Source organism: Populus trichocarpa, chromosome 1 (genome assembly GCF_000002775.5).
Source record: "Populus trichocarpa isolate Nisqually-1 chromosome 1, P.trichocarpa_v4.1, whole genome shotgun sequence".
NCBI classification, from domain to species: domain Eukaryota; kingdom Viridiplantae; phylum Streptophyta; class Magnoliopsida; order Malpighiales; family Salicaceae; genus Populus; species Populus trichocarpa.
In genome coordinates this window covers 28,434,812-28,462,637 of record NC_037285.2, presented here as the reverse complement: position 1 = coordinate 28,462,637, position 27,826 = coordinate 28,434,812, and the positions used below count along the sequence as shown (strand labels likewise).

General features: G+C 35.4%; 4 protein-coding genes and 2 long non-coding RNA genes across 16 annotated transcripts; 2 read left to right on the top strand and 4 right to left on the bottom strand.

The window, feature by feature from the left end:
• The first annotated feature begins 512 nt into the window (after positions 1-512).
• LOC18095115 (cucurbitadienol 11-hydroxylase) lies at positions 513-3,118 on the top strand. Its single transcript, XM_006369580.3, has 9 exons — positions 513-809; positions 937-1,267; positions 1,365-1,514; positions 1,611-1,859; positions 1,969-2,058; positions 2,301-2,379; positions 2,469-2,575; positions 2,695-2,822; positions 2,945-3,118. The coding sequence occupies exons 1-9, from the start codon at positions 610-612 to the stop codon at positions 3,033-3,035; spliced, it is 1,425 nt and encodes a 474-aa protein (XP_006369642.1). The 5' UTR covers positions 513-609; the 3' UTR covers positions 3,036-3,118.
• Positions 3,119-3,583: 465 nt separating this feature from the next.
• LOC112328021 (uncharacterized) lies at positions 3,584-5,380 on the bottom strand. Its single transcript, XR_002982589.2, has 3 exons — positions 5,072-5,380; positions 4,927-4,981; positions 3,584-3,835 (listed from the first exon to the last, which is right to left on the bottom strand). It is a non-coding gene; the product is annotated as an uncharacterized LOC112328021 (long non-coding RNA).
• Positions 5,381-7,504: 2,124 nt separating this feature from the next.
• Positions 7,505-10,243, bottom strand: LOC7480096 (ras-related protein RABA4d). 2 transcript variants are annotated; one of them, XR_002977842.2, is made up of 3 exons: positions 9,707-10,243; positions 7,657-8,157; positions 7,505-7,576 (listed from the first exon to the last, which is right to left on the bottom strand). XR_002977842.2 is itself a non-coding variant. In XM_002298411.4 (2 exons), exons 1-2 carry the CDS (start codon positions 9,934-9,936, stop codon positions 7,710-7,712), a joined length of 678 nt encoding a protein of 225 aa, XP_002298447.1. In that variant the 5' UTR covers positions 9,937-10,242; the 3' UTR covers positions 7,505-7,709. The 2 variants fall into 2 exon arrangements, 1 of the variants encoding a protein (XP_002298447.1); XM_002298411.4 differs by having other exon boundaries at positions 7,505-8,157; positions 9,707-10,242.
• Positions 10,244-12,059: 1,816 nt separating this feature from the next.
• LOC7480095 (transcription factor bHLH130) lies at positions 12,060-15,503 on the bottom strand. 2 transcript variants are annotated; one of them, XM_002298410.4, is made up of 8 exons: positions 15,344-15,503; positions 14,873-14,966; positions 14,171-14,777; positions 13,223-13,515; positions 12,953-13,126; positions 12,777-12,842; positions 12,614-12,682; positions 12,060-12,516 (listed from the first exon to the last, which is right to left on the bottom strand). In XM_002298410.4, exons 3-8 carry the CDS (start codon positions 14,757-14,759, stop codon positions 12,466-12,468), a joined length of 1,242 nt encoding a protein of 413 aa, XP_002298446.1. In that variant the 5' UTR covers positions 14,760-14,777; positions 14,873-14,966; positions 15,344-15,503; the 3' UTR covers positions 12,060-12,465. The 2 variants fall into 2 exon arrangements, with proteins under 2 accessions (XP_002298446.1, XP_024441264.1); XM_024585496.2 differs by lacking the exon at positions 15,344-15,503 and adding an exon at positions 15,079-15,291.
• On the top strand, positions 15,380-16,022 carry LOC127905309 (uncharacterized). Its single transcript, XR_008059207.1, has 2 exons — positions 15,380-15,498; positions 15,694-16,022. It is a non-coding gene; the product is annotated as an uncharacterized LOC127905309 (long non-coding RNA).
• Positions 16,023-20,887: 4,865 nt separating this feature from the next.
• Positions 20,888-26,587, bottom strand: LOC7463861 (SURP and G-patch domain-containing protein 1-like protein). 9 transcript variants are annotated; one of them, XM_024582735.2, is made up of 9 exons: positions 26,378-26,587; positions 25,217-25,764; positions 24,299-24,425; positions 24,056-24,162; positions 23,567-23,713; positions 22,769-22,903; positions 22,499-22,678; positions 21,295-21,473; positions 20,888-21,141 (listed from the first exon to the last, which is right to left on the bottom strand). In XM_024582735.2, exons 2-9 carry the CDS (start codon positions 25,635-25,637, stop codon positions 21,115-21,117), a joined length of 1,323 nt encoding a protein of 440 aa, XP_024438503.1. In that variant the 5' UTR covers positions 25,638-25,764; positions 26,378-26,587; the 3' UTR covers positions 20,888-21,114. The 9 variants fall into 9 exon arrangements, with proteins under 9 accessions (XP_024438503.1, XP_024438510.1, XP_006369640.1 ...); XM_024582742.2 differs by having other exon boundaries at positions 25,217-25,696; positions 26,378-26,569; XM_006369578.3 differs by having other exon boundaries at positions 25,217-25,684; positions 26,378-26,569.
• Positions 26,588-27,826: the final 1,239 nt, after the last annotated feature.

The window sequence follows — 27,826 nt, the reverse complement described above, 5'->3', positions numbered from 1 at the left end:
GAATTTTCTTTATCAACAAAGCTCTCATCAGTAAAAAATATACTGTCAAATTTTAATCTTTGTATTTTTGAACCTCCTCAATCAATTTCTAGCCATTTTATGAGCATTCCAGCATCCTTTTCTCGCTGTTATTATTTTTTGATATTTTTTTTGTATTTTCTTATTTTTGTGTGGGGATCCAAAAATAGATAACAACAATTTTTTTAATTGATTTTTTTAATTTCATACTTTAATATTGGATTAATTGAAAATCATCCAGATTATTTTTAGACCCGTCAGGCCAACAAAGTCATATTAGATTATTAAAATAATTGTGTATTAAATAGATTAAAATATATTAAGTTTTTGTAAATATCTTTTTCTCATTGGAATATACATAAACAAACAAAAAAAAAAAAACTATATCTATTCTATTAAAAACTATATTCCAACTTGGCTTTTCTAAATAGTATTTGACTTGGAGATGCTGTTACCACGTAGCTGGAGTTGTATATAATGCTTTGTAGTCGCACCATTCTTCATCCACCTCTTCATTAACATTCTCTCTTATCTTTCATTCTCTTGCTTACATCCTTTAGCTCAAGAGGGAGAGAAAGATCAAGCAAAAAGATGTGGGCAATTGGATTGGTTGTTGTAGCATTGGTGGTGATATACTATACTCATATGATTTTCAAATGGAGAAGCCCAAAAATTGAAGGAGTTCTCCCTCCAGGTTCCATGGGCTGGCCCCTCATTGGAGAAACTCTCCAGTTCATCAGTCCTGGAAAATCTCTAGACCTTCATCCATTCGTCAAGAAAAGGATGCAAAAGTAATATGCTGGCTACCATAGTTTGCGAGAGAGAAAAAAAACAGAGCATCTTATTTCATAATTAAATCATATATACTTGCCTGCTTTATTCCCTACTAACATATTCATATTGATCTCCCTGTTTCAGGTATGGACCGATCTTTAAAACCAGCTTGGTTGGAAGGCCAATCATTGTGTCCACTGACTATGAAATGAACAAGTACATCTTGCAACACGAAGGAACTTTGGTTGAGCTATGGTATTTGGATTCCTTTGCCAAATTTTTCAATCTTGAGGGTGAAACGAGGGTGAACGCAATCGGTGCAGTTCACAAATACTTGAGAAGCATAACTGTGAACCACTTTGGTGTTGAAAGCCTTAAAGAATCACTGCTTCCTAAAATCGAAGACATGCTTCACACCACCTTGGCAAAGTGGGCTTCTCAGGGACCTGTTGACGTCAAACAAGTTATCTCTGTCGTGAGTGCACTATTTATTTTCAGTGCTTGATACACTGGTATTGATGAACATTTTCTCACGTGTCTTCTTAACCCTAACCTGCCTTTTCTTGCTGTAGATGGTTTTCAATTTTACTGCAAACAAAATATTTGGTTATGATGCCGAGAACTCAAAAGAGACGCTCAGTAAGAATTACACAAAGATCTTGAACAGTTTCATCTCCTTGCCTTTGAATATTCCTGGCACTTCGTTCCACAAGTGCATGCAGGTAAACGGAAGAGTCCCTGAACCTTGAGATTTGCTCATATTTGGTAATCACTGCTCAGGAATGACCATTCAATAACATACCTTTCTATTGATTCAGGAACGAGAGAAGATGTTGAAGTTGCTCAAGGATACACTGATGGAGAGGCTCAACGGCCCATCAAAGCGTCGGGGAGATTTTCTTGATCAAGCCATTGATGATATGAAGACTAAGAAGTTCTTGACGGTGGATTTCATCCCCCAACTCATGTTCGGGATCTTGTTTGCCAGCTTTGAATCCATGTCAACCACCCTAACTCTTACATTCAAGTTTCTTACAGAGAACCCTCGAGTAGTTGAGGAATTGAGAGTACGTATACTTACCCTAATAGCATCGAATTTTAAGCTTTCAATTTGAAGATGCCACCACTCTCTATCAAAACAATGTCCCGCGCTAATTGTGTAATTTAATCGATCAGGCTGAGCATGAGGCAATTGTGAAGAAAAGGGAAAATCCAAACTCCCGCCTCACATGGGAGGAGTACCGATCAATGACTTTCACACAAATGGTTAGTCTCCACATTCTAAAAAATTGTCCTTTTGTATAACAACTTTCCATTAACATCTCTTTTCCTTTTTTTTCTTTTTCCGGTAATAAGACAATGTTATCTTCTTATGAAATATGATCAATCATTCACTGCTTCCTAAAAATTAATATGGTCCTCTTGTCTTTAATAAAAACCGTGTTTTTCATTATTTTGTGGTAGATGACTTATATTCTTAATCACACGATGTTAATTATGATACACAGGTTGTCAATGAAACACTTAGAATCTCCAACATCCCACCTGGTTTATTCCGCAAGGCATTGAAAGATTTCCAGGTCAAAGGTATGCAGCTGCCAGTTCTTAACTCAGAAATCTCTTCGCTTTCTTTTTCCAAAATATTCATTTCAATTGATTCATTGAGAAATCTCCAGGATACACCGTCCCAGCTGGTTGGACAGTTATGCTTGTTACCCCCGCTATTCAGTTAAATCCTGATACATTCAAGGACCCAGTTACATTCAACCCATGGCGCTGGAAGGTACTGCTCCATTTCCCCAGTCAAACCTTAATATAGATTCAATTTACCATAACGTTAATAGAATCATGCTTTTATAACTGCTGAATTTTTCTTTTTATTGTTTCTGCAATGCTAAATAGGACCTTGATCAAGTTACTATTTCCAAGAATTTCATGCCATTTGGTGGGGGCACGAGACAATGTGCTGGGGCAGAATACAGCAAACTGGTCTTGTCCACTTTTCTGCATGTCCTGGTCACTAGTTACAGGTAGAGTTGATTTTTCTCTTACTCTCGTACTCCTACTCATACTTGAACAGTGACAACATGGAAGTTAAATTTATGACAGATCTTTTTGCCAACTCTCTGGGTTTTTTCTTTCTTAATGCCAGTTTTACCAAAGTCAAGGGAGGAGACGTATCTCGGACCCCTATCATTTCATTTGGCGATGGCATCCATATTAAGTTCACAGCCAGAAATTGAAGAATTATTTCCCCTTACCTCTGGAAGTGCATGTTCTTAATTACTTTTGCTTACGTGCTTGTTTATTAGCAACTGTTTTTTTTTTTTAAATAATGATCCTCTCTAGTCAACGAAGGAGTCTCAAACGTCGCACCGTGAAGAGCACGCCGTTGAATCCTTCTCTCTTGTACAATATTGTATGATATATGAGGTTTCTTGTATAAGCTAAGTGTTCAAGCAATGCAATAAAAAATCTATTTCCCTCCCGATCCGTTAAAAAAACAAAATCTTCTGAAGATTTTTCCTTGATGAGAAAAATGAATGGATTGGTTTATTTTATTTTATTTTATTTTATTTTATTTTATTTGTTGTTGTAGAAGACAGATATGGGTTTTGAATTCATCCAATAAATAAATCTACCATTACATGCATGGACGCCACAAATGGCAAGCTAAATGTTACAATCAAGGTTGTTAAAATCGTGATTTTAACACGGCACGGAACATGCAAACCAAACTCGGATCGTAAAAACGGATCGTAAAATCGTAAGTAAAAGTGAAATAAACTAATAAACAATACAAATGTCCAAACACTTAAAATACATGATTCAAATAAAAATTCATACATGATTTAAATAACTTAAAAATACAATACAATACAATTATGTCCATAGAATTTCATTAACTAAAAATTAACAAACTTAAAACAAATAATTTGTTGGTGTGTTATATAAACTAAACATGACCTCATTGCTTTGATCTTCCTCGGCATGTATCCAGCGGTTCAAGAATTAATATATACACCAATTCGGATGTATAGTGCTGAGAATTGAATAAAATATAACATAAAAACCAACATGGCAGCAAATAGATTTTTTAAATGAACTAAAATGAAACTATTTTAAAATTATAAACAAAATGTAGCCTACCAGGAGATAAATATGAATTTTGTTCATTAGATTTTTTAAACAACAATGCCGTCATAAGTTGTTCTTTTATCTCATTATTTATCAGACTTTCCAGGGAATACCGAAAGCTAAAGCAACACATACAGAGACCATTAGATCATGCTCTGCCCTTTTGCAAATATTAGAGAAATAAAAAGAGCTTTTAAAGAGAATGGTAGAGCTTGCTTCACTGACAAAACAAGCAATGATCTTGCAACGTGAAACTCCAGTTTGACTAAGATAATATGAATTCCAATAATCACAAGTTGTGGAGTATGTTTCTTCATCTTAGATATGCTAATATAGGAAGCATGGGCTCGAAAAATACAGTAGAAAGCAACCAAAATTCAGGACAGTATTAAGCATTCATTTCATGCTCTGCCCTTCTGGTGGGAATTGCAATAAAAAGAAAGATGGGTTTTGGAGCTATATATGATGTAGCAGCATTGTAGCAATCTCCACATTGTTTTCGCCAATAGTTAACAGGATACTCTAAAATTCCTAGCTGTCCAAAGTGGTTGGCTTCAGGATTCATTCAAATTCTATCACGGGATCACTCCTGTTAGAGCTTAGAGGATTCATTTATACATTTTAATTATTTGCCGAAACCATTAGATATTTACAAAGGATCTTGGACAATTAAAATTATGAAAACCAGAAACTGAAAGCAACCATTTGAAAGCAACATCTTTGGTACCGTCTATCAGATTAGGACACAAACATGCAAAGATTGCAAAAACCCAATATGGCAATATATATATATATATATATATATATACATACACATACAAGACTTGTCAGCACAGTTAATAAGGCATGCGAAATTACAAAAGAGAAAAGATCTTATGATTCAGCAAATGAGCAAATGTTAATATGATAGGCACTCAAGTCTTTTTCTATATCAGACACTTCATCGCCATGGATGAGGAGGAAGAAGAAAAGATTAACAAAAAATAATGTGTTTACCTGGAAGATTTTCAGCACCAGTTGCAAGATTAACAGCAAGTTCAATATTATTTAACTGCCAAATCACCCAAAAATGATATAAGATTGATGGCCCTCTTTTGTATAATAAAACATGATAGAGAAGGAGAGAATCCAGCAAGCAAACCTGACCACTAATGAAAGAATCCAGCAAACAAAGCAGAGGAGTGGAGACTGGAAACTGGAGACCGGAGAGGCGGAGACAATCAGATCAAAGGCAAACGAAATAAAGAAAAAAAATGGGGGTTTTGAGAGAAAGAGAGTGGAAGGCGTTGGCTTCTGCTGGGTTTAAGATTTGAGAATAAAAGAATGTGAGATCTGCTTCTGCTAGGGTTGATTTGGGGAAAGGGAAAAGGAAAAGGGGGGATTTTTGTGAGACTAACGGGATGGAGAGGAGAGGACTGAGAACAGTGAGAAGATTCCATAGTTTTTGATAATTTTGTTAAACTCGGTAAACTCGGACCGAGTTTACCGAGTTTAACCGAGTTTGACTGAGTTTGACCGAGTTTACTGATTTTCGAGTTTTCTACCCGATTTCACACGATATATCTGAGTTGATTCGTAAAATCGTACGATTTTACGAGTCAACTCGCGAGTTTGACAACCATGGTTACAATCATTAAGATTTCATTTAAATTCAAGTTCTGTATAAATTCACTTAACTGCGTGCATTAGTTCTCCTGTTTTTGGATTTTGTAAAGTTCTCGTTTTAATTTTACATGAATAACGTTTTAACGTTCACACTCTTAGCTATATATAGCCCTTCCTACATTAATCACACGGTGGTAATTCTTATGCCTATAAATAGTGGATACTAGATTTTATTTTTATTTTTTTAGCTCGCGCTAGGAGTGATTAATTTTTTTCTAACATGAAAAAAAAAAATTCAAACAATAATAATGTAAATAAACTTAATTTAAATTGACTAACTTGTGATTGGAGGCAACCCTTGAATAAGAAAAATAAAAAACTCAGGTCCAACAAAACTATTTTTAATTGTGATTAAAGATATTACAATATCAATTGGGGTTAAAGACACAATTTTATGCTTTTAAAAGTGTATTTTTTTAGAATTGTCCATGAATAAAGAAATTTATATGCTCAACATGCAAATATATATAGGGTTATCATGGTTATTGAAAATTTGATTTCATAATTTATTTTGATTTTTTTTATAGAATTATCATGGTTTCATGACTTGGCATGTATATTGACAGATTAACCCGGATTGACCCGAATCAATCCAATATGTTATCATCTCAATATTTATAAAAAAAAATCTCATTTTAAATATTTATTTTAAATTAAACTATATTTTTATTAATCATTTAGTTATTTTTTGACCTGTCAAGATAACCATATCTCAATCCCTATGCATTTGGGGAAAAAATGTTTCTGCTAGGAAAAAATATTGGCAATGTATATTTTTCAACATTAAAAAAAAAGTTGAACCCACGGACAAAATGATCTAGTATCTACCACTGCAAAATCATCTTCAATCAATCTTTTAGCCCAAGGTCATACCTGTCGGTTTTCAATCAATCTGCGGGCCATCTATGCCGTTGGAGGCCTGGCATCGGGTTTGTTTTACGCCTCCAGAACTAATAATGTAATGTACAGGGATACTGTGTGGTGACTTGGCAATGGCAAAAATACAGAAATATCATTCCTTTTGCAGGAAACCACCGGAGCAGTCCAAAAAGAATGTCACGAGGGGTTAGTCCAGGTTTTAAGTTTATTTTTTAATGAATTATAAATTAAAATTCCCTCAAAACCACTAAAAATTTATATAGTTATTAATTTGATGTAAGAATATCCGTATTAATAAATAAATAAATTAATAGCACATACAGTACATTCCCTGCTCAAGTAACAGTCTCTCAATTGGTGGCAGAGAAAAAAACAAATGCATACAGTCCAAGCAATTAAAAGATAATCCATCATTTCAAAGGAGAAGTGATCTGCAGAGCACCCGTGACGTGACATTGACCTTTGATATTGTGTTTTTGAGCTGAATGAAATGAACTGCTTTTGTCTTGTATTTATAAAGTGATTTAGCCTGTGTTTCTCACGGGCGCAAAATCCCCTCCACGCAAACTTTCTTTGTAATTACGGGTATATTTGTTTTGTATAAAATTTAAAAAAAAATCTCTTGTTTTTAAGTGTAATATAAATACTGAAAGATAAATCAATAAAAAATATTTTTTCATTTAACTTCTGAATAGTGTCAAGTCGATAGATAATATTTTAATCTAATGAAGGGGGAGAATATTTTCTTTGATACGTAACTCACAAGACCGCCACCATCCAACCACCGCAAACGCTAAATATTAAAAAAAAAATCATTCAAGAATCGAAATAATAACGTGCTATCAACAAAAATAGCAGAAGAACATAGTGAGTTTTCGATTGGGAATGTTTTTTTTTGTGTAATGAAAAACCTTTTTGTTTTAGCTGCCAGTATCAGCTGAAGTGTTAATAGTAACAAGACAAGTAAGTAATCATAATGGGTTACAACGATGTAGTTTCATGCATGTCACAACATTTTTCAAGTTTGAGCTACACAAACTGGAAATCTCCGTGTGTGAATTACTTGATATACAAAATTCCGAAGGCGCAGCACAATGATTTGCTGCCAAATGATGAGAAACGTTAGTCATTTTAAACAAGTAAAAATACGAACCTTACATGAACCTATAAACAGAAAATTACTTGAAACTATAAATAGGGAAAAGCTGTATGGTATAACACAAAAGGGAATTATCCTATGATGTCCCGCAACAACTGAAACTCCTTCCTCCAGATACTGGCTCTTGTTCAGGAACGACAATGTTGGTTCCCTTCAGAAGTGATGAGCTACCCCCAGATTCTTGTTCATTCGCTATGAGGGCCTTCTTGCTGATGACTCGATAAATCTCGGTCAGCACTGATAGGAAAGCTGATTCAACATTAGTGGCCTCTAGAGCTGATGTCTCCATAAAAAAGAGGTTTTCCTTCTGAGCAAATTCTTTGGCATCCTCAGTAGGTACAGCTCGAAGTGTTCCCAGGTCTGATTTGTTGCCTATAAGCATGATAACAATATTATTATCTGCATGATCCCGCAATTCCTCCAACCACTTGGCCACATGATCAAACGATTGACGTTTGGTTATGTCATACACCAACATTGCCCCCACTGCACCTCTATAATATGCACTGGTCACAGCCCGATACCTAAATTGTCATCAAGATGTACAAAACAAGATCCTAAGTCAGGACTTTCACAGTAAAAGAAGCAGGAGTGACATAGAAACCTGCTCAATAGTACAAAAAAACGATGTGCCAATGCATGTACATATAGAACTCACACAAATAATTGGTAAGGTATCCTGGCACATCTGTGCTCTTCCAATAATTTTTAGCAAGCAATATAAATCATGTTTCTGCATTTAGTTTAGACGAGTCAAAACTGTGTACAACTAATCCCAGTGTCATTAATTATCGTATTACTAAGAGAAAGACGCTTGATCATTCTGGATAAAATTTGGAGAGAGCTTCTTTGACATTTTGCATTAAGAGGCTAGCATCAAAACTCTAACATGCAATCTTCTGATAGCAGGCCCCAGCATTTGACCATGGCATCAAGTATTGGACCCTATTGCTGAAAACATCCGATTCTCCTTCTTCTTCTTCTTTTTTTTTCTCCTTCCTGTGCTTTAAAACACCCTTAAGATGCAAAAGCATCACTACAAAACTTCTATAACCATAAAACAGTCATTTCAGGTAGCAGAATTCTGAAGGTTCAATTATTTGGCATCTATAGTCCTCCAAACTCTTCCCATTATCCACAACTACATGGTCGGATTATTAAACCTATCATCAGACGAAGTTAATTCTTCCTTGGGTAATATGTTTTCCAGGACCATGAAGTTGCTTCACCAGAAATTGACAATATAATCATGCAACAACTAAAGGTCTAAGCAGCTTACCACACAGAAAAATGCACAAACAAAAGGGAAATAGGAAAAGAAAATCACCGAGGGCTTCCCTGTCCTCAGTCACAACTTATTTTCTAGATTTTTTTATTTCACAACTCCTCTTGTCCCGCATCATTCTAAACTCCTTAAATTCCAAGATAACTTAAAAGAAAATTTTTTAGTTTGGCCCAATTCATTGCTCAATGCTCACCATCTCTTCATCTAAAGAATTACGTGCACTAAGGAACTGAGTCGATCATTTATATGCAATCTGAGAACAAAAATACTCCTAGCTTAAGGGCACATTTGTTTTCTTTTCTCATCCCATATACTTTGCCTGGCACAGGTTACCATACTTTCTATCACATAAGTCCAGACAACACTGATTAATTCAACACAAGCAGCACTCGATGATTAGTCCCAGACTAGATTATTTGCACACGCTCAGCACAGAAGAAACAACATAACATACAAAACTTATTAGTTCAAGTGATTGCATCTATTAAGAAAACACCAAACATTTCTTCTCACTACCTGAATCACTCATTTATTATGCACAACTCAAGATCCAATTGCCTTGAAAAGCCATAACAATCCCCAACCTTAATAGACTCACAGCTCAAAAAACAAACTATACAAAAGTCAATAAATAATAAATACCCAAAAACAAATCACAGTTAAATTGGAATAGCAGAGATAAAATTCTGATCATGTTATTATCAATGACAAACTAAAGATCACAACCATCAAAACCCCAAGAAGAAAGAAAGGTGATAATAAGACGAAAAAAGGAGAATTAGGAGTACCTTTCTTGACCAGCAGTGTCCCAAATCTGAGCTTTGACAGTTTTGTGATCAATAACAAGGGTTTTGGTTTGGAACTCAACACCGATCGTTGCTTTGGAATCCAAACTGAATTCATTTCTAGCGAACCGAGCCAATAGCTGCGATTTACCAACCGCCGAGTCCCCTATTAACACTATTTTAAATACATAATCTATCTTTTGGTTGTAAGTCGCTTGCAAACTCGACGACATCTGGTCCTTGATTCCTACAATTTCACTTTGATCGGATAATCGAGAGAGCGAAGCCGACAAGAGAGACTCTTATGTTGTTTTCGACCTATTCGGAAACAACAATCATCGAATGTCGTTCTTGTTTTTAGATGTGAGATTTGAAAGATCAAACGAAAGTTAGGGTTTGTTTGATTGATAAACAATAATTCCTTTACAAGGAAGGAAGAAAGTGCGCTGTTTTTTTTTTTTTTTTTTTCTGGACGTTGCACACCCAGAGAGAGGAGACCAACGACTTTGTGCGTGTCGGACCCCACTCAAAACGGTCTTGTTTTATTTTGAGCACGTAAGAAGTTCTTTGTTTTTTATATATATATATATATATTCTTTATTACCCTGCTGAGTTGATGTCTAAAAGAAGGATGACAAGCTCACGTTCGGCATGTTTGGAAACTGTATTAAGAATAAAATTTCAAATGAATTTTGGTTTTTTAAAAATATTACAAAAATAAATTAGAAGTTAACTTATCTAATTTACTATTTCAAGGAGAATAAAATTGATTTTAAAAATAATTTTCATAAAATATCCATTTAGATTTAAAAAAAATAAAACGAAGATAGATAATATAGAAAACAAAATAAATTAAATTTCTATTTTAAATATATAAATTTAACTTATTTATTAATTAAATTCAAATTGATACAGACAATCTAGTTATGCTTTCTTCGTTTATTCTTAACACAGTTAATTGATAAATGCACAGGAAAATTCATCAAAGAGAGGCCGATATTTTTCTTAATACTTTTCCACCTTAGATTGATAAAAGACGATATATATATATATATTTTTTTTAAAAGAAAAAATGGTATAATTGAATGAAATGGATTCGAGCGTCATGAGAGGGCCGAAGGTCAACTTGCTAGCGAAACGAAAGAAAGGAAAGGGGGGCAATTAGCCCAAGCCTACATGATAGAGTTCAAATAATTAAGTTTTTTCCTTCATCAAAAATATCGCAGTACAAGCACAAAATAACACCAGGCCCATTTAAAAACATTAGCCCAAGATATGTCCAAAGTCTTTGTTTTTGTTTTGGGTAAAAGATGGAGCCCAGGCCCAAATAAATAGCCCAGGAACTCATTTCCAGCTTATGTGAACAGCTATAACAGTGTTTGAAAACTCAATTGAAATCACGTTTCTTAATAATTTTTAAAATACTTTATTATAATGTAAGATTATCAAAAGAACTTAATTTCGATTGAGGAGCAAGCTGTCTTGAAAATATCTCTTATTATTTAATCAAATTATCAAGAATGAAAATATTACAAGGGTGACCATAGAGTTAAAATTCATAGCACCTGCCAGTATTAAATCGGTTCTATCTAATTTTAAAATCTTGAATTTAATGGTCTGGATTTTGTAAGTGGATCAAAGCTAAACAATGTTCCCATGTCGATTTAGTTCACTACGATTTGTTTTTTTTTTTTTTTTTTGGTCTCATGCTACACTATTAATCAAATTAAACTGGTTAAAATATTTTTCAAATACTTAAATGGTGACATAGCACTGTATATTCTTTTAAAAAAAATATATTGAGACGGTGATACATTAGATAAACTTGAATTTTATAATTATCTCGCGAAACCCGTAACGTGGGTTTATAGTGATAAAACCATGTAACTCCTAATAAAACAAAATAGAAAGCCTGATTACAACAAACCAAATATTAAAGATAAAAAGTGAAAAAACAATTAAAAAATAATAATTTGAGTAAACCTATATCAATGGTCGGCGCAGTGCTTTTAAATAGGATAAATTTTTTAACCTTAAAAAAAAAAAGTCACGGCAACGCTAGGATTTTCAAATAAGTAAAAGAAATTCAAGACTCAAGTCATTGAGTCAATTGAATTTAATAAGTTTGGTTAAACTAATAAAATATATAAAAAACAGCCCCAATTTAATAACATAAAAAACTAAACAAACTCGGAACAATTCTCTAAACTAAGGTTAATTTTTAAAAACCACAACCCTTAAAACCCAGACTTGAACTAAAGTAAAAAACTCAATATCCAATCAATTTAATTTTAAATGATAAATTTAAAATAAAATAATAAAAAAAATGAAAACCAAACATGAAAATAAAATAAAATTGCAAGAAAATAATAAAATCTATAAATTATCCCAAATTGCTAGCGTTTTGTTTTAAGAGATTCCGGCTCAAACGAGGTTGTACTATTGCATCTTAGGTACACTGAAGGAAGAAATTGACAGGCAATGCAATAAACAACCTTGCTTAACACATCAAAAGCTACAAACAGGAAAATACAATCCGAAGATGAGCTATGAAAGGGCACTGCTTCCGGTACCGTGTAATGAGATCAGCAGTGGTACAGAATATTGCAGTGAAAAGTGTATCTACTTATCCTTGAGAGTTCACAATCTCCGATACCCTATTATTTTACAGAAGATAACTAAGGAGCTATGCTTTTTCTTCTTTTTTTCTTTTTCCTAGTGCAATCTGTACAGAAACAAAATCAAGCTGAGGTACTTGAATATTATTTCTGTTTACTTGAACACGTGCACTTAGCTTTAGTATCCGCGAGACTCTGCACAAAAAGAGAGAGTTTTTGGTAAAGGAAGATAGAGGTAGCTAGTTGAAGGTCAGGAGAGCTTGAATGATGATTAGTATCTTTTGTATGTTACCTTAACTTGTTTCTGGAGGTCTTTGATGAGCTCAATTGACAAATCTAGCTTATCTGCGGTGCTTGTTTGCTGTCCAAGAAGAAAATGGAAATCGTTTAGCATCTAATCTCGATTGCCAACTTGAATTACTGTGTGAGAATTACATATCTAGAGTCAGAACTACCTTATCCATGTCTGGGAAAAGTTCTTGCAATTTTCTCATTCTTTCACTAATCCGAGTTCTTCTTACCTGAAATAAACACCCAACAGAAGGTATGAATAGTTGCTTCCTGGGTTTCCTAGACAACAAGGAAAGGCCAGTGTTTCATGACAATCAAGTAATTGTGATCAGGGACATACCCTCTCTGCTATGCTTCGTGGGTGAGTAGCGAAACCTCTCTTGGCTCGAATCTTACACGGAACAAAATTGCCTTGGAAATCCAAAAACTTCTCGGCCGTAGCCATTTCTGCAACAGTCTTAGGCAAGCTCAAGTGATGAGTCAAACCAGTCATGCGGTTTCCAGAATTCCCAACCTGATGGAGAATTATAATACCATTAGCATCTTCACAGAGCATAAGCAGACTAAGGAAAAGCTACAGATCAATTGATCTGCAGGCTGCAATTGATACCTGACTTTCCCGTCTGTTCAGGCCAGAAAACATGTTCCCATCATTATCCTTCAATCTCGAAGCATCACCCCAAGTATCACTATTGAAGTTATACATGTACTTTCTCTTGCTAAAATCGCCTTCTGGACTGCTCCCACCAATACATTCTTCTCCAATTTCAGCAATCTGAGGCAAAGTCCTATGCCCTGACGAGAAATTCACGTGACTTCTTAACCTACTAGTTGATGGAGTAGCTTCTCCATTCGTGCCATTGCCAGCTCTGAAGCTACCCGCATTTCTCATTACAGCAAAGCCTGATAACCATTGAGAGTTATTCAGCAATGAATCAATATTAAAGAGATGAACATAAGAAAATTAACTAGTCATAGATATTGAACTAAAGATTAAAAAGAAACGTAGTCAATATCCAAATCAAAAGCAGACCTACTTATTTTGTCATTAAATTAAGATTTAGGGCTAATTACACATTCAATTGCATTGACCACTTTCGTTCCAGAATTCTGCGCTGTCTTCCATTTCTTTCTCCGACAACGTGAGGAATTCAATGAGAAGAAAAGGAATGGGAAAACATTTCTAAAGTCAGCCTTGCATAGAGTAAAACTTTTGAGATTCATTCAGCTTTCCGGCCAAAGAAAGTGCAACCAGTCCAGGAAGACCACATCACGTTTGATTACTGAGAATGAGAAGAAAAAGGCAGTGTATTTTCCTTTTTCAAAAATTTAATCTTTTACATTATTTCAACTTGAGAAAACAAAACGCTATTTAACAGACTGCCATGTTTTTTAGGCAATTTTTTTTTCCCAGAAATTGATGAGAAATAAATCAACATAAAAACATTATATTCTTACTGTTTTTCCCATATATAATAAAGAGATTTTTAAAAATAAAATAAAAATACAAACTAGGATTTCAGAAGTTCAACCGAGAGTGAGAAGAAAGTAGCCATACCATTATCAACGCCATGGTTGGACAAAATTCCAGCTGGAGAGCTGTTTTGCCTAGCAAGATTAGATCCATTTCTAGTACTCATCTTTGTTGCTTGCTTAGAATTCTCTAAATCCATGGAATTCATAACACTGAATGCGCTATCCAGAGAATTCCCAACACTCACTGAATTGCCTTTAACCAAATTATGCCCTGGTAAACTTCGATAAACCATTTCTGAATCTTCCTGTTCTTGCCTTATTGCTGGCCTCTCCTCAAATTCTTGCAAATTTTGGGAATTGAAATCACCAGAGCCATTACATGATGACATAGGCCTCTTCAACATGGTGTCCATTCCAGGACTTGAAGATCGAAGATAGCGATAATCTTCGCTTCCAACCCCACCATTACCTCCATTATGGCCACTTGTACCATTCACAAGGCTCTCAAGGAATGAGCTTGGAGCAGAGCGATAACTCTTCAGACCTGAGTTTTGCTGGATTTGTTGTTGTTGTTGATGATGGTAATGATAAAGATTTAAATCCATGAATTCTTGACTCTTTCTCAATTCTCCATCTGAATAATTGAAACTAGGGCTATACAAAAGACTCATGTCTTCTTCTGAGGATCCCTGAATACCACCAATACCATAAATCCTTCATCAATTTAATCGCCAATTGATTTCTTTTTGGCTAAGCTTAATTAAATTGTTGGTAAAGAAAATACCTGAACAAGATTTAAACACTTCTAAATTGTCAATTGCTTTGCTTGCTGCAGTACTTGGACCTCTAACTTGGCTTAAACTTGAAAGTTGCTTGCCCTTCAAAATATAGAATATAAAACCAAGAAAGATCAGCTTTTCCTTCAAAGTAAATCCCACCAAAAAAGCAACAAAATTCACATTAAAAAAATAACCAACAGCTTGCATTTACACAGCTATAACTAGTCGACTCTGGCTTAGCATACAATTCAGGAACCAAAAGAAGCAGCTTTTTAAATGTTGTATCATGTAAATATGACAAGAAGAGAAAACCAGCTTTGCTTCAGCTCAGGATCTTTCTTCATTTAGGTTCATAGGCATTGAAAGTGGAATCAAGGCAAAAGAACCCACTAAGAGGGGGGGGAAAGGCAGGTAGTATACAGAGTACAGTCTTAGCTCAAATTCAACAATACTTTTGAGTACTATCAAGAAAGTACCTCAGTTTTTCCTGGGTCTTAGCCAAAGTCACAGCCTTTTTACCTCTGCAGAGACACATAAATAAAGAACAGACAAAAGACAGACTCAGAGAGAGAGAGTTGCAGGAGTTGAGCAATCGTGTACCCTTGTATTCATGTTCCCGTCTCTCCACAAGGTGTATTTATGAACCTTTTTGCTACATAATTACACTCATCTTTTGATACAATTTCATGAATGCCACTATAGATTCCCTGTCATGTAATCATGATGTTGACCAAACTACCCTGGATAGGTATTATTGTCTGTTTGTGGGTTTACCAACAAGTTTTAATGTGATGTTTTTCTTCTTCTTCTTTATTGTTTATTTTAGGGTTTTTGACATCTTATCCAATAGGGCTTAAGAAGTTATGGGATGTTTCCCTCAAGGGTCAAGCGGCTCTGGTATGACATGGAGAGACAAGTCGTTGTATGTGTGCTGCTGTGCCTGTGGAGATACGAAACGTGCATGGAGTATCAGATGGTGTGGCTTGCCGTTTTGCCTCTTGATTAATTTATCTAAAAAAAGACGTACAAAGTTGATAATAATTTTGTTTCTTCCATGAAATATTTATTGGTTTTCGTTTATTAAACACTTTAGCTGCTAAAATTTGATAGATAAAAAGGTTAATAAATGTTGGCCGATGATGTTTCATAATCACGCATGCTTAGGAATAGGGTTTTTAATTCAGTAACATCCAATATACAGGGGATCCAATTAATTGAGGATTTTTTTTACTTAGAACCTAATTAAGGATTGGGAAATTGTTGGGGGATAGATATATACTTCTCCCAATTAAAAAGGACAAAAGAATTTATTTTTTCCCATCTATGTTTACAAGTTATATCGAGATTAGTTGGACTCATATGAGCCTCACCAGGTATACGTGAACTCAATTATTCATTTTCTTATTTTATTTTATTTTGTGAATGTTATAAATATGTTTGTGTGTGTGTGTGTTATGGTTTCATAGGTGATATGGACACCATACACTGATAATTTGATTGAAAGCGCATCTCTATTATGCATAGAGGGAAGTGATTTATGGCTAACAGTGGTCCTTATGCACTATTTTGTCATAGTTTAGATGTATTGTCCTGATCAGGTAATGCATCGGTTTAGGTTGCATCGACACATACTTGATGATGTTGACACATTTGATAACATGCATGTTGTTAATCGTTGAGGCAAAAAGAAAGATGATTGATCGGTGGTTCATGCACAATATGTCAATTTATAGCATGCGAGGAGAGATCGAATATTTACAAAATTGTATCCGCCTATTGAGTTAGATCTCTACATGTATTGATACAAGAACATAACAAGACGATTCATAACATCACCATAGGAGCGTGTGACAAGACACCCATGTGACACTCCTCGTCAGCCGACATGTAATTTTGATAATTATGAGCCTCGTGTACCAAAATATAATAGATTGATATGTATGTATGAAATAGTTTTTTAACATGTAATAAGATTCTTATTTGTATATTAAAAATAATAATAAAATCTTTTCTAATATATTAGGTGAATTTTTTAATATGTGAGGGTCAGACGTGATGCTACGGACAATGTTGTGCGCGGTGCTTTCAATACTTGGTTCCCATTGTCCCGTTCTTCACTTGACGAGGTTAGGGAGGCTCAGTGTTTGGACAATACAATAAAGGAGGATAATCGTGTTGTCATGCACAACGACAACATACCCGTGATTCTGATGGTGTAGGTCCATCAACAGGTTAATTTGTTAGATGTTTAACTAAGTAATTTAATTAATCTGTAATTAAATTGATATTCTTTATTGTAATGAAATATTTTGGTGTTGTGATTAATTTTTATAATTATAAATTTACCTATTATGTAAATTAGTTGATTTTGTTGGTTGTTGGCTATTGTTGATGTTTTTATGATTATATGAAATGTTGGCTTGAATTATTGTTGTTGTTTTTGTGACTATGTTATTAGATAATGAGCTAAAATGATTGAGATTCAGAATGTATGGTGTTTTAATAGGTTGTACATGTAGTATTAGCGTGACCAATAGGTAGCCCATTTAGTATATACGCGACCGATCAGTATTGTCAAAGAACCAATTCAACCTAAAAGTTTAAACTGCTAGGTAAGGTTTCAAGATATGATTTATATTATTTTCTAACACACCCTTTTAAGTGAAAGCCTTTTAGGCTTGAAACTTGCACAAGTTCATATTACTTTATATTTAATTTTTATCAAATAAATGGGGATGGTGAGATTCGAACTCGTAACTGCTTGGTCATCAAGGCTCTGATATCATATCAAAAAACCAATTCAATCTAAAAATTTAAGTTGTTAGATGGTATTCCAAGATATGATTTATATTATTCTTTAACAAGTGTTTATGCTACAAATGCAACCACTGAATTATGCTAATTTAGAAAATAAGTTTTTCACCGGGAAAAAACTCCAAATGTTGATGTAATTGTGAAAAGTTGGGGTAACAGTAAACTTGGTCTAACATTCACGTGCCATAGTAGAATTAAACGATGGCGATCGGTGAAGGTAATTTGGGGTGCGAGCTGGGACTTTGAATTTGGATACCCTGGATTTGAGGGAAGAATCCTCCCACATCAAACCAGTGGGTTTATGTAAAACCGCCTTCACACATGGTTTTCGGGGGGTTTTCGGGCAACCATTAATTAGAGCTGTAGTTGATGCAAATTTCTCCGCAGACATGGTTTTGTACTGGGACGAGGTGGTTTTAAAGTATTTTAAAGGCATGACATGTCGTTTTCCTTCCATGTGAACATATTGCACATGAATATTGACCCTTCCAATCGGTGAACTAACAAAACCAAGTCAGGTTTTAAATAGAAAACCCTCTTTCGGCAAGTACAAGGTAGGTCGCATAATTCAAAGATTCAAGGAAGAAAGGAGAAGAAGACAATAACGAGGTTTCTTTCATCGATCTTTGTCAAAAAACCATTAAAACCCTCTTTGTTTGAGCCCGATTATAATATAAAGTAGCCTTTCAACGAGTGACAATGTTGACCTAAACCATGCTGTTCATGTCCTGTAGTTCACGCCCACAAGTGGTTCCAGGGTGGTTGCTAACTTTGGAAGCATTTTTGCATGAATTTAAGGAGATTTTAATCAATTTTCCGTGCTGATCTCGTGTTGCTTAGCTAGCTTATTATGAATAATGATAATATATATATATATATATATATATATATATATATATATATATAAATACATTTTTCAGTTGAGATTATAGCGCTAGTTGACTTGCAAAATGTCCACCCTCTCTACGCGGACAAAGTCAGAACCTTTTGGGTTGGATAGACCTTTGGACCGTGTAAATTGTGTCGAGTGCCATAAATGGCCACTGCTGTTGAAAATGAGTTTCAGCCATGTGCTAAAGATTTATTTTTAAAAAAAAAAAAAAATAGAAAGCTGGGTAGTATTAATTCCACACTCTTCGACAATGAACATTATATCCGTACCGCATCATCATCCCTTTATTTGATAAGAACTTCACAAGGTATGTTTTAAAGTGTTTTTATTATTATTATTTTTTTAACAAGATTATGATTTTGCAACCGTCTCCCACAGTACAGTTTATTGGAGCGCTGCACATGGTTAAGTAAGAACTTGCCTCGTAATGTCTTAATCTTCTGTTAATGGGTCGATATCAATTATTTATTTTTTAATGATTAAGATATTCTAGTATAATTTTTCACTCACTAAAACTAAATATCTTCCTAATCAATCTTAAATAGATTATGTACATGTGCATTTGAACGAAATTGATGTATTTTGAGGAACTGCTTCCCCCTCTCTTCCTTTGAATCCAAAATCTTGTATAATAATAGGAGACAGACCCACTTAATTAGCAAGTGACCATCCAACCGTCTTCCTAGGAACACACAACTAATTTCATGAAATACCCATTATTGAACAATTCGTGTTTTTTTATTTTTATTTTTGTGAAATTTAGGGCGGAATGCCCAGCTAACAGTTGACCCAACTTGGCTAATTTTGTATATATATCCTCTCCCTTTTTTTCTTGTTAAGCAAATATCTTAAATCATACTCCCACAAATGATATAAATGAGCCTTATTAGGCGTTACGAATTGTGTGGTTCTCTCCAACTCTGACCTAGAAAGTGGCATCTTGTGGGTAAGTGAATGGGGCACCTAAGAAATGCACTTCCCCCTTATTAAATGGGGTGGCTGTTCTTGATATATATATAAAAAAAAAAAAAGGTAGGATCTTGTTAATTGGGATTTCTCTCCGAGATAAAAAAAAATAAAAAATAAAAGGAATCAAACAAATACTTTGTTCTCAAATTCAATGCACTGGTGACGAGTCTACCATCTTGATGGGAGTAAAGAATAATTTAGAAAACGAGAAATTCTTTTATTTCTTCTATCTTGGAAGAGCCTTTTGTCTTTTATTTCCCCTCTTGGTACCAAGATAAGCCTTTTCTCTCTGAGGCCCACCAAACGATGAGGCGATAAAGGGCAACTCCTTTAATAAAAGTGATGATGAATCTTGAGAGCCTTTGTTTATGATTAGCTGTACTCTACAAAGTAGAAACAGGAAATTGGGCAGCATGTACTTCAAAGAAGCTTTTTTAGTGCCTCTTTTTTATGAAAATATCGCAGGCGGCAGTTCAATATGACAGGAGATTGCACAATAAGATGGGATAAAAAGCACAAACAAAAGGTTTCCGAGTATTTTTCTTCGGGAGAAAATCGAGACATACGTTAACCCAATCTCCTTAATTGGCGGTTGCTTCAATTTGTATTGCACGTGTTATTTTGGACTTATTTATTGAGAGTGAATTGGCCATTTAACAAAAGAAATCGTTTTGATATATATATATATATATATATGATAAATAGAAAATTAGAAGGTAACTTAAGCCACCAGAAAACAGAGCCCTCTGCCTCAAAAAAATAGAAGGAAGAGGAAACTGCTCTTTGCCCTCACTTTTGGTTGCAGTAATCGTTAGTTCGAATTATGGATGGATGCACACTGGTATAATGCAGGGGACCTCCCTTCCGTAGGAGCATGCTTTGCTCCAAACCACCCAGCCTCCAATTGGAGGTAGCCACCGCTACCAGACACTATTCACGATGAAGATGTCATGTGCATCATGATATTTTTTAAAAATAATTTTTTTTAGATTTAATATCAGCACATTAGAAAAACATTAGAAAAAAAAAACATCAATTTAATATTTTTTTTATACACATTTTTAAAAAACATGCAAAAATAAAAATTACCTTACTCCCAAACATGTACACAGTTAAGAGGCCCACCAACCCAGGAGTGCAGAGGGCTCAACTTGCCTGCCTACCAGGGAAAAATAAAAACAGAGATTGGGCAAGCCAGAGGGCAGTGCTTTATTTCACTTCTTGATGGGTTGACGGCAATCGGTCTACCATTCTGTCCCTCAGGCCATAGTCGATGCCAGCTAGATTCTTCAATAATTAAATTTAATTTGTGCACATGGATCGAAATATTAAGAGGACTGCAAACTAAAATGAAAGCAGAAGATCGTTTCCTTGCCGATACTGCACCACTAATAAAATGAAAGCAGAAAAAGAATGTGAAGGAATTATCCTTGAGCACTGATTCCACACATAGCAAACTCTAGACAACTCCCATTCTGTCACAGGGTACAATCCAATAGCATAATAAGCAATTCGACACCTGATTATTTCTTAAAGACAGTCTACAAACAAACAGCTTGCATGAAATATTGCTCAGTAGTATGCTTTTCGAGGGTTGTTCTGCCAATGGGAAACGGGAGATCATCAGAACAAGGCTAGCCTTGTAGTAATTGAACTTGCAATTCCAAGGAGGATATAATGGACTAATTTATTAAACTAATAACAAACATCAAATACATGAAAAGGGAGAACAAGAGAAACAAGGGATAATACCAGGGGGTTCGGCCGGTGACGGTAACCAAGCATCATCCGCTTCTTGTACTGCTCATATATATCATCATCAGCAGTCACCTCCCCAGGATTGTGAGCACCAACACCCAAGTGATCCTTCTTTACATCACCAGCCATGATCGGATTTGAAATACCATTTCTGGAGCTCCCTAGACCCTCACCTGAATGCCACACACTATTTCAGGCTTCCACTCCACATTACAGAGCAAAAACAAATAGTTTTAAATAAATAGAGATGTCCAACTAAGTTTTCAGAAATCATTACAATCCACTCAAGTATAATACATCCCAAGTCATGCTGCAAACGAGGAATTTAACAAAACCACTAATGATTCCAACTCAAACCACATATGTTGATTGAGAAGGAGAAATGAACTGGAGTCATCTGTATACCATGCATCTGAATCTACATAATCCATCTTTTACAAAATTCAAGCAACTTGTGGACATTTTAAGGAGGTTCAAGCAGATCAGTTATAATCTTGCTTTGTGGCCCTCAATAAATAATGATCAAGTTGAACAAAATTCTTTAGTTCCAATCTTTCACGTTAAAAAGAAGTGGTATTCATGAGAACACCTTGTTCCCATTTCCTTGCTGAACCAACATGCAAAAAGGTAAGCCATTAGAATAAGTACACTTTATCAATATAGTAATAAAGGCTCCAATTTCATTCCTTTGACTGATTGTTCACATCAGATCTCAGGTTTCCCAAACTCCCTGTACAATTGTTCCCTCAAGGCCTCAACAGCCAAACATGCACATAATTAAACTCCATCTCGATTTTCAAAAAACATAATGCAAAATGCTATTGATAATTCACATGGTACAAATTAGGCACTGGCAAAATAAAGACTCACGAGCACACTTGGTTCCAAATTCCCAGCAGACCCATCATGCAAAATGTAGCTGTTAAAGTACACTTTAAAACACATGGTACAAATCAGGAACTGGTAAAAAAAGAGCTAACACAGGCCAAATGAACTAGAGGAAACATGCTATGAATAATTTATTTATTTTGTAGAAGAGAAGATAATTTCAATCCTGCCATGCAAAGAAACCACCGTGAATATCCCATCATGAAAGGATTATTTGATTCATGATTTATGACTTCAGAGAAAACTAGTTTTTCATGTGGCACCCACATGTGTGCGTGAGAGAGAGAAAAAAAGAAGGGGAGGGGGGGACCTTCTTTCCAGCCCATTTTGGACAAGAGTTTATGCCCAACATTATCAGCCTGGATCTTTGCCCTTTCTGCAGCCTCCGTAGCAGCCTTTCGTGCAGCTGCATCGTTACAAGTAGACAAGAACTTCTCAAGCTCTACTGGTGGGATGTAGTCACCCATGTGATGACCTTTTTTGGAAAGACCTGCAGTGCCACCAAATTTCAAAATAAGACGATTATATGAAGAAATCATTTGGAGACCACAATTTCTCTGCACACAAAGCATATAATAACCTTGAAGGGAAGCAGGAGGAGGCATCTCATCCTTAGAATGTTTAGGTTGTCTCCTCCTCTCTTCATGAGCAGCCTTCTTCATGTAGAACTCCATCATTGCTATAGGATCTGTACCTGCTGGTGCACTAGATTCACCTGCAACATGAAAGAGAAGTAAATCCAATATCCAACATATGGATACAATTATGCATAACACATCACATGATTGATGGCTTCCCAACATAACATGGAAGTCCACAACTAGACAATTCATCCATTTGCACACAAGAGAGGAGTGATGTACTGACTTGCCACCTGTACCTCTCTACATGATAATATCATGATAAAAAAATGCAACTGCTAAAAATCATGCGAGTCCAAAGCAATTTCTAGACACTCGTTGTAATATACAACCAATACATATATTCTTTAAAAATCTGACACATAACGTTGGAACACAAACCAACTATCCAACATTAATTGGCTTTAAACATAATGAAGCCAATTCAGTAAAAGAAGTGTGAAACAAAGTCTGTTTGGTAAGCATTCTATTGTAGAGAGAGATTGATGGATTTGGATGGACCCAAGCCTGAAAGGTTTGGGCAGGGTACAGAATTGGATAAACTAACATTAGGATTATCTAATTTCATACAATCTACAGACTCCAATCAGTTGACCTTCACCAAGTGCGAACATCTCCAGTGTGCTCAAACAGCTTCTATTGTTAAAAGAACTTAAAGAACAGATTTTTTTCTCATGGGTTATCAATAGAAACAAAATTTTCAAATATATCCATTGCATACTGATATGTGCTATTACCAGTTCTTCCTGAAGATGTTGACATCGAACCCTTTAGCTCTTCAGCATCATCGTATAGAGCTGAAGCGGGAATTTGGTAATTTGAATGCTGCTGCTGCAAGCTCTGATAACTACCTGTGGATTTAGATGCCGAAGTACTTGTACCACCTATGCAGACAGACATGAAAATTACATTCTATGATGGACAAAATTTGAACAAGGAAAATTAAACACAGCAACACAAGCAAAGAACCTCAACAAGACAACAAACAAATAACGTCCTTCTCCTAGAGCAATGTTACAATACTAATTTAATATGTCGAGCATTTTTTATCAGTCATAAATGAAGAAAATTTAAATCTTAAGAAGTGACTTTGTGTCAACATCAACATGTGAAGTTTGTTCCTGGACTTATGGGCAGCGAAAATGCAGCCATGGAAGCTTCAAACAGCCTTAGCTCCCAGCCAAAAAGAATACAACTGCTACAAGGATCGTAATCAAAGTACTAACCACTAGAAGAGATTTGAGAATCCCTGCTCTGTGAAAGAGCCTTTTCTTCTTCAGCGAGCCTATACTCATAGTACTTGAAGTCTGCACAATTCTCATCAAATAAAAATCTGCAAATAACACAAACACCACTTATAAATAAAGCATTGAAGACCCCAACATGCAACATGAAGCAAAGTAAAAGAATATTATCAGAACTAAAAGGAAAATCATTGTGTAATGAAGCTAATGTTACTCATGACTAACTTGAATGGTGTATCTCCAGGATTCTTTTGGCGTGTAACATTCTCAAATTGCCTTCCATGTTTAGCAACAAAACTTGCTAGTTTGTCTGCAACATTCTTCACAGTGGGATCACTTGGGGGAGGTGGTGCTGCACATCACTTATAAAACTGATTAATACCAGGAGCATGAACAAGGGAATGCAAATTACTCTTGTAGCATGCGTGCCACAAATGCCAAATCTTTCATTGAACATCTCTTTCCACCAATGTTCGTTGGTACTTAAGATATAAGCTGCATTCATGAGACAAGAAACATTCAAGAACGATTTGTCCTCTTCATTTGCCAGTCAAGATCAGAGTAGCCATACCCAGATGGTGGTTTCAATCACACTCTACTTAACAACAGGGGCAAACTTTATTCCACAGCTAAAGGCTCCTTGTTGGAAGAGATGCATACAAATAAAAGCTTTAACAACATGAAGACCTTAGGAATTAATGAAGATTGATAGCTACTAAACACTTCAAATGTGTCAAGGGGAAGGGGTGAGAAAGGAAATCATTTTACAAAAAACTTTTGCTCTAGTCATCTGTTTTGCAGATGAGAAGATCAAAGGAACATATACTCGTGACATACATGCAAATCCTCAATACAAATTCAAACACATAAAAAACTACGAGCAAAAAAGAGAATAGAATACGAATCTTTAGAAAGAAATAGGTAAAAGCATAAGCACTCTAACAGCCGTGTGTGCAAGAGTGGTAACTAAGATCATATCTGACACTGCAACAGACATCTTGTCAGAATGTAAAGCCACATTCATAAATGATAAATATCTCAAGTGTCATCTATCAATCAAGAAGTCGAAACAGCAAAGAATTCACAATAAGCTTTCACTTCAACTCAACCAGATGAGAGATTATATATATTAGTAGTAATTACCAACATCCAATCGTCTCGATGATTGTTCAGAGGTATCCAATTGACCCAACTTCTGCCTCTTTGCCGACACATCACCTGAAGCATTTACAGCATCAACTTCATCTTCATCCTCCTCATCTTCACCCAACTTAACCGCAGGTGCCATAAGCTTTGACTTCTGTTTCAAGCTGAAAGCAAGTTTGCCACCCGAAGCAGTCGGTGGGGTCTTTCGTCCATCGTTAGCCTTCAACTGCATAGTTACTTTACCAAAAGAAGGTTTGGGCGTCACAGACCCTGAAACAATTGTTTTGGGTTTAGAATCCTTTTCTGCAGCCCCCTTATCCTTTTCCTGTTCCTTCCCATTCCCTTGCTGAAGTTGTTTAAACTTCTCCATGAATGAACCATCATTAACAAACAGACTGGACGGTGCTCCTTTTTCCATTTGCTAAAGAGCCAATTATCCTCAGGTTGTTTACAGGAAGTTACTGTCTGACAAGTAAGCTTTCAAGCAATTTAGACATACATGGCGACCTTTAGGCCTGATCTTTGCGACTGTAAATCTTGCGTTTCTTAATATCACAATAATAATAAACAAAAAGGAAAAATAAACAACTATGTTACTGATAATCCACCCATATCCTTAATTCACAAAAACTATATCTTCTGCGACTCCATTGGGACTAAAAATTACTAATCATACAAAGCTGCTAGCAATAAATTAACAATCCACAGAAACTAGACCAAACCTGCCCAACCACTCTGTCGCTTCTAAAACCCCTCAACTTCAACCACTTGCAAGCCCAAATCCCATTTTTTTTAACTCTCATATTTGTTTTAGCATCTTTATGATCCTTTTAAAAAAAAAAAAAGGATTCTTAGCTTTTTTGATTAAAAACTTTCACTCATTGCAAGAAAATAATCTGACTCCCAATCATGGAAAAAACCCAAATACTTGAGAAATTCTATAATCGATACAAAAACGAATTTTCCCAATCCTTTTGACGGATACAATCAATCACTAACTCTAATAAACTGACATGAATTCAATTCAGGTACGGGAGATATGAGAGAAAAATAATTCAAACGGAAAAAATTAAACAATTCAAACAAAGAATCGGAAACCCTAGAAATCAAATCTGGCAAAAAAAAAGATGAAATCTGAAATAAGTGAATAAATAGTACCTGAATGGTTTACTTCGAGCGTTGATGTCAATTTGTGAATTTCACTAAGATCGATCGTGATGATTTTCTGTTTCTTTTGGGGGCTTCATAGAGAAAGAAGGATACGAGAATGAGCTAAGGCTGCTAAGCCCCTTTTTTTTATTTTTTTTAATTCGAAGGGACCGTCTAAATTGGGGAAATAGAGGGAGGGTAAGGTGTTGCTTTCGTTTATGTACAGAGTAAAAGTAACACTATTGTCCTTGGTTTTGAGAAAATATGTGCTTCGGTACTCTAAATACTATTTCCCTTCTCATTTTCTTTATTTCTTTTTTTTAAAAAAAAAAAAAAGAATTATAAAATAGACAATTATAAAATTGATTTTTTTATTATAATATATGATATTTGAAGAGAATTACCCCATGTTGTTTTCGTCAAATCCTATTTCTGACTTTATTTGTGAGAAAACAGTAGCAGGTAAGGAGCTAAGGCCACCTGTCCAACAATCTCGAGGATCAAATTGATACTTAAAAGAAGATGAGAGACTGTTATTTCTTGTTCTTGAAGGAGTTATTTGTACAGCTCCATCAAAGCAAGAAGCCGAAAATGCAAGAGAACCTGGAGGAAATTCCATTTCCATGGAGACAAGTAGGAGCATAGAAATCTTAAATGCAATAGCCCCTTTACCTATCAGCTTCTTTCTACTCAAGAGCTTCTGCTCAACTTACCACAACTCAAGAAGCATCTCAACTACTCTCTTTCATTACCTGAACGCTTCTCTCCTCCTTGCTCTGTATGTAAATACTCTGTTTAACTTCCTGTTTCAATACGTATAAGATGCTTTATTTAGTTTTTGAGGGATGTTTCTTGTTTAATATTGTGGGTATGGCAGAAACAGGGAAATCTTTGCCGAATGAAGTAGGTAAGGGAGTTAGAAGAAGCTTCTAGACAGTTGAGCTATGAGCAGCTTCAATTCCCCTCGGAAACTTGCGCGCATGGCACTGAGGATATCTTGCTTGATTTTGGCAAACCAGTGAGAAAACCAATCATTTATTTGATAATCATTTTGTTAGCAGTTATTTGTAGGAGAGACGATAGGTGAAGTGTGTGTTGCCAAGGAACTCTTCATAATGCAGTCAGTGTGGGTCTCCCACTCTTGTGGCTCTGTTAAATGCTTCTTTGCTCTTCATGAAACACAACTGTATGCAAATCGACTAACATTCCCAGATGAATTGCAAACTTCTGGAATGAAGGCTACAGCTAGGCCCTCAAGTTCAAGAGAAACTCCATTCGAGCTTCGTTCTTTATAATTGCCCATTACAAAGTTGCAGTGCAATACAGAAATTGTAAGAAATCATAACAAGACACGTGCTTTGTCCATGAATGGATAAACAAGTGCTTGAATCTGAATATCCCAAAACAAATATATTTTCATCGGGTTTGTTAGGACCACCAAGAATAAAACAAGCTACT

Excerpts from the sequence above, each read along its gene's own strand:
- LOC18095115 (XM_006369580.3), top strand. The coding sequence starts at position 610 with ATGTGGGCAATTGGATTGGTTGTTGTAGCATTGGTGGTGATATACTAT. Across the intron at positions 2,380-2,468 it reads GAAAGATTTCCAGGTCAAAG|GATACACCGTCCCAGCTGGT; the intron begins GTATGCAGCTGC and ends AGAAATCTCCAG. Across the intron at positions 2,576-2,694 it reads TCAACCCATGGCGCTGGAAG|GACCTTGATCAAGTTACTAT; the intron begins GTACTGCTCCAT and ends AATGCTAAATAG.
- LOC7480096 (XM_002298411.4), bottom strand. The coding sequence starts at position 9,936 with ATGTCGTCGAGTTTGCAAGCGACTTACAACCAAAAGATAGATTATGTA. Across the intron at positions 8,158-9,706 it reads GACACTGCTGGTCAAGAAAG|GTATCGGGCTGTGACCAGTG; the intron begins GTACTCCTAATT and ends ATGACAATTTAG.
- LOC7480095 (XM_002298410.4), bottom strand. The coding sequence starts at position 14,759 with ATGAGTCTTTTGTATAGCCCTAGTTTCAATTATTCAGATGGAGAATTG. Across the intron at positions 12,843-12,952 it reads CACGAAGCATAGCAGAGAGG|GTAAGAAGAACTCGGATTAG; the intron begins GTATGTCCCTGA and ends TGTTTATTTCAG. Across the intron at positions 12,517-12,613 it reads ACCTCCAGAAACAAGTTAAG|AGTCTCGCGGATACTAAAGC; the intron begins GTAACATACAAA and ends CTTTTTGTGCAG.
- LOC7463861 (XM_052452804.1), bottom strand. The coding sequence starts at position 25,637 with ATGGAAAAAGGAGCACCGTCCAGTCTGTTTGTTAATGATGGTTCATTC. Across the intron at positions 24,426-25,216 it reads ATCGAGACGATTGGATGTTG|CACCACCTCCCCCAAGTGAT; the intron begins GTAATTACTACT and ends AGTGATGTGCAG. Across the intron at positions 22,904-23,566 it reads AACATCTTCAGGAAGAACTG|GTGAATCTAGTGCACCAGCA; the intron begins GTAATAGCACAT and ends TTCATGTTGCAG.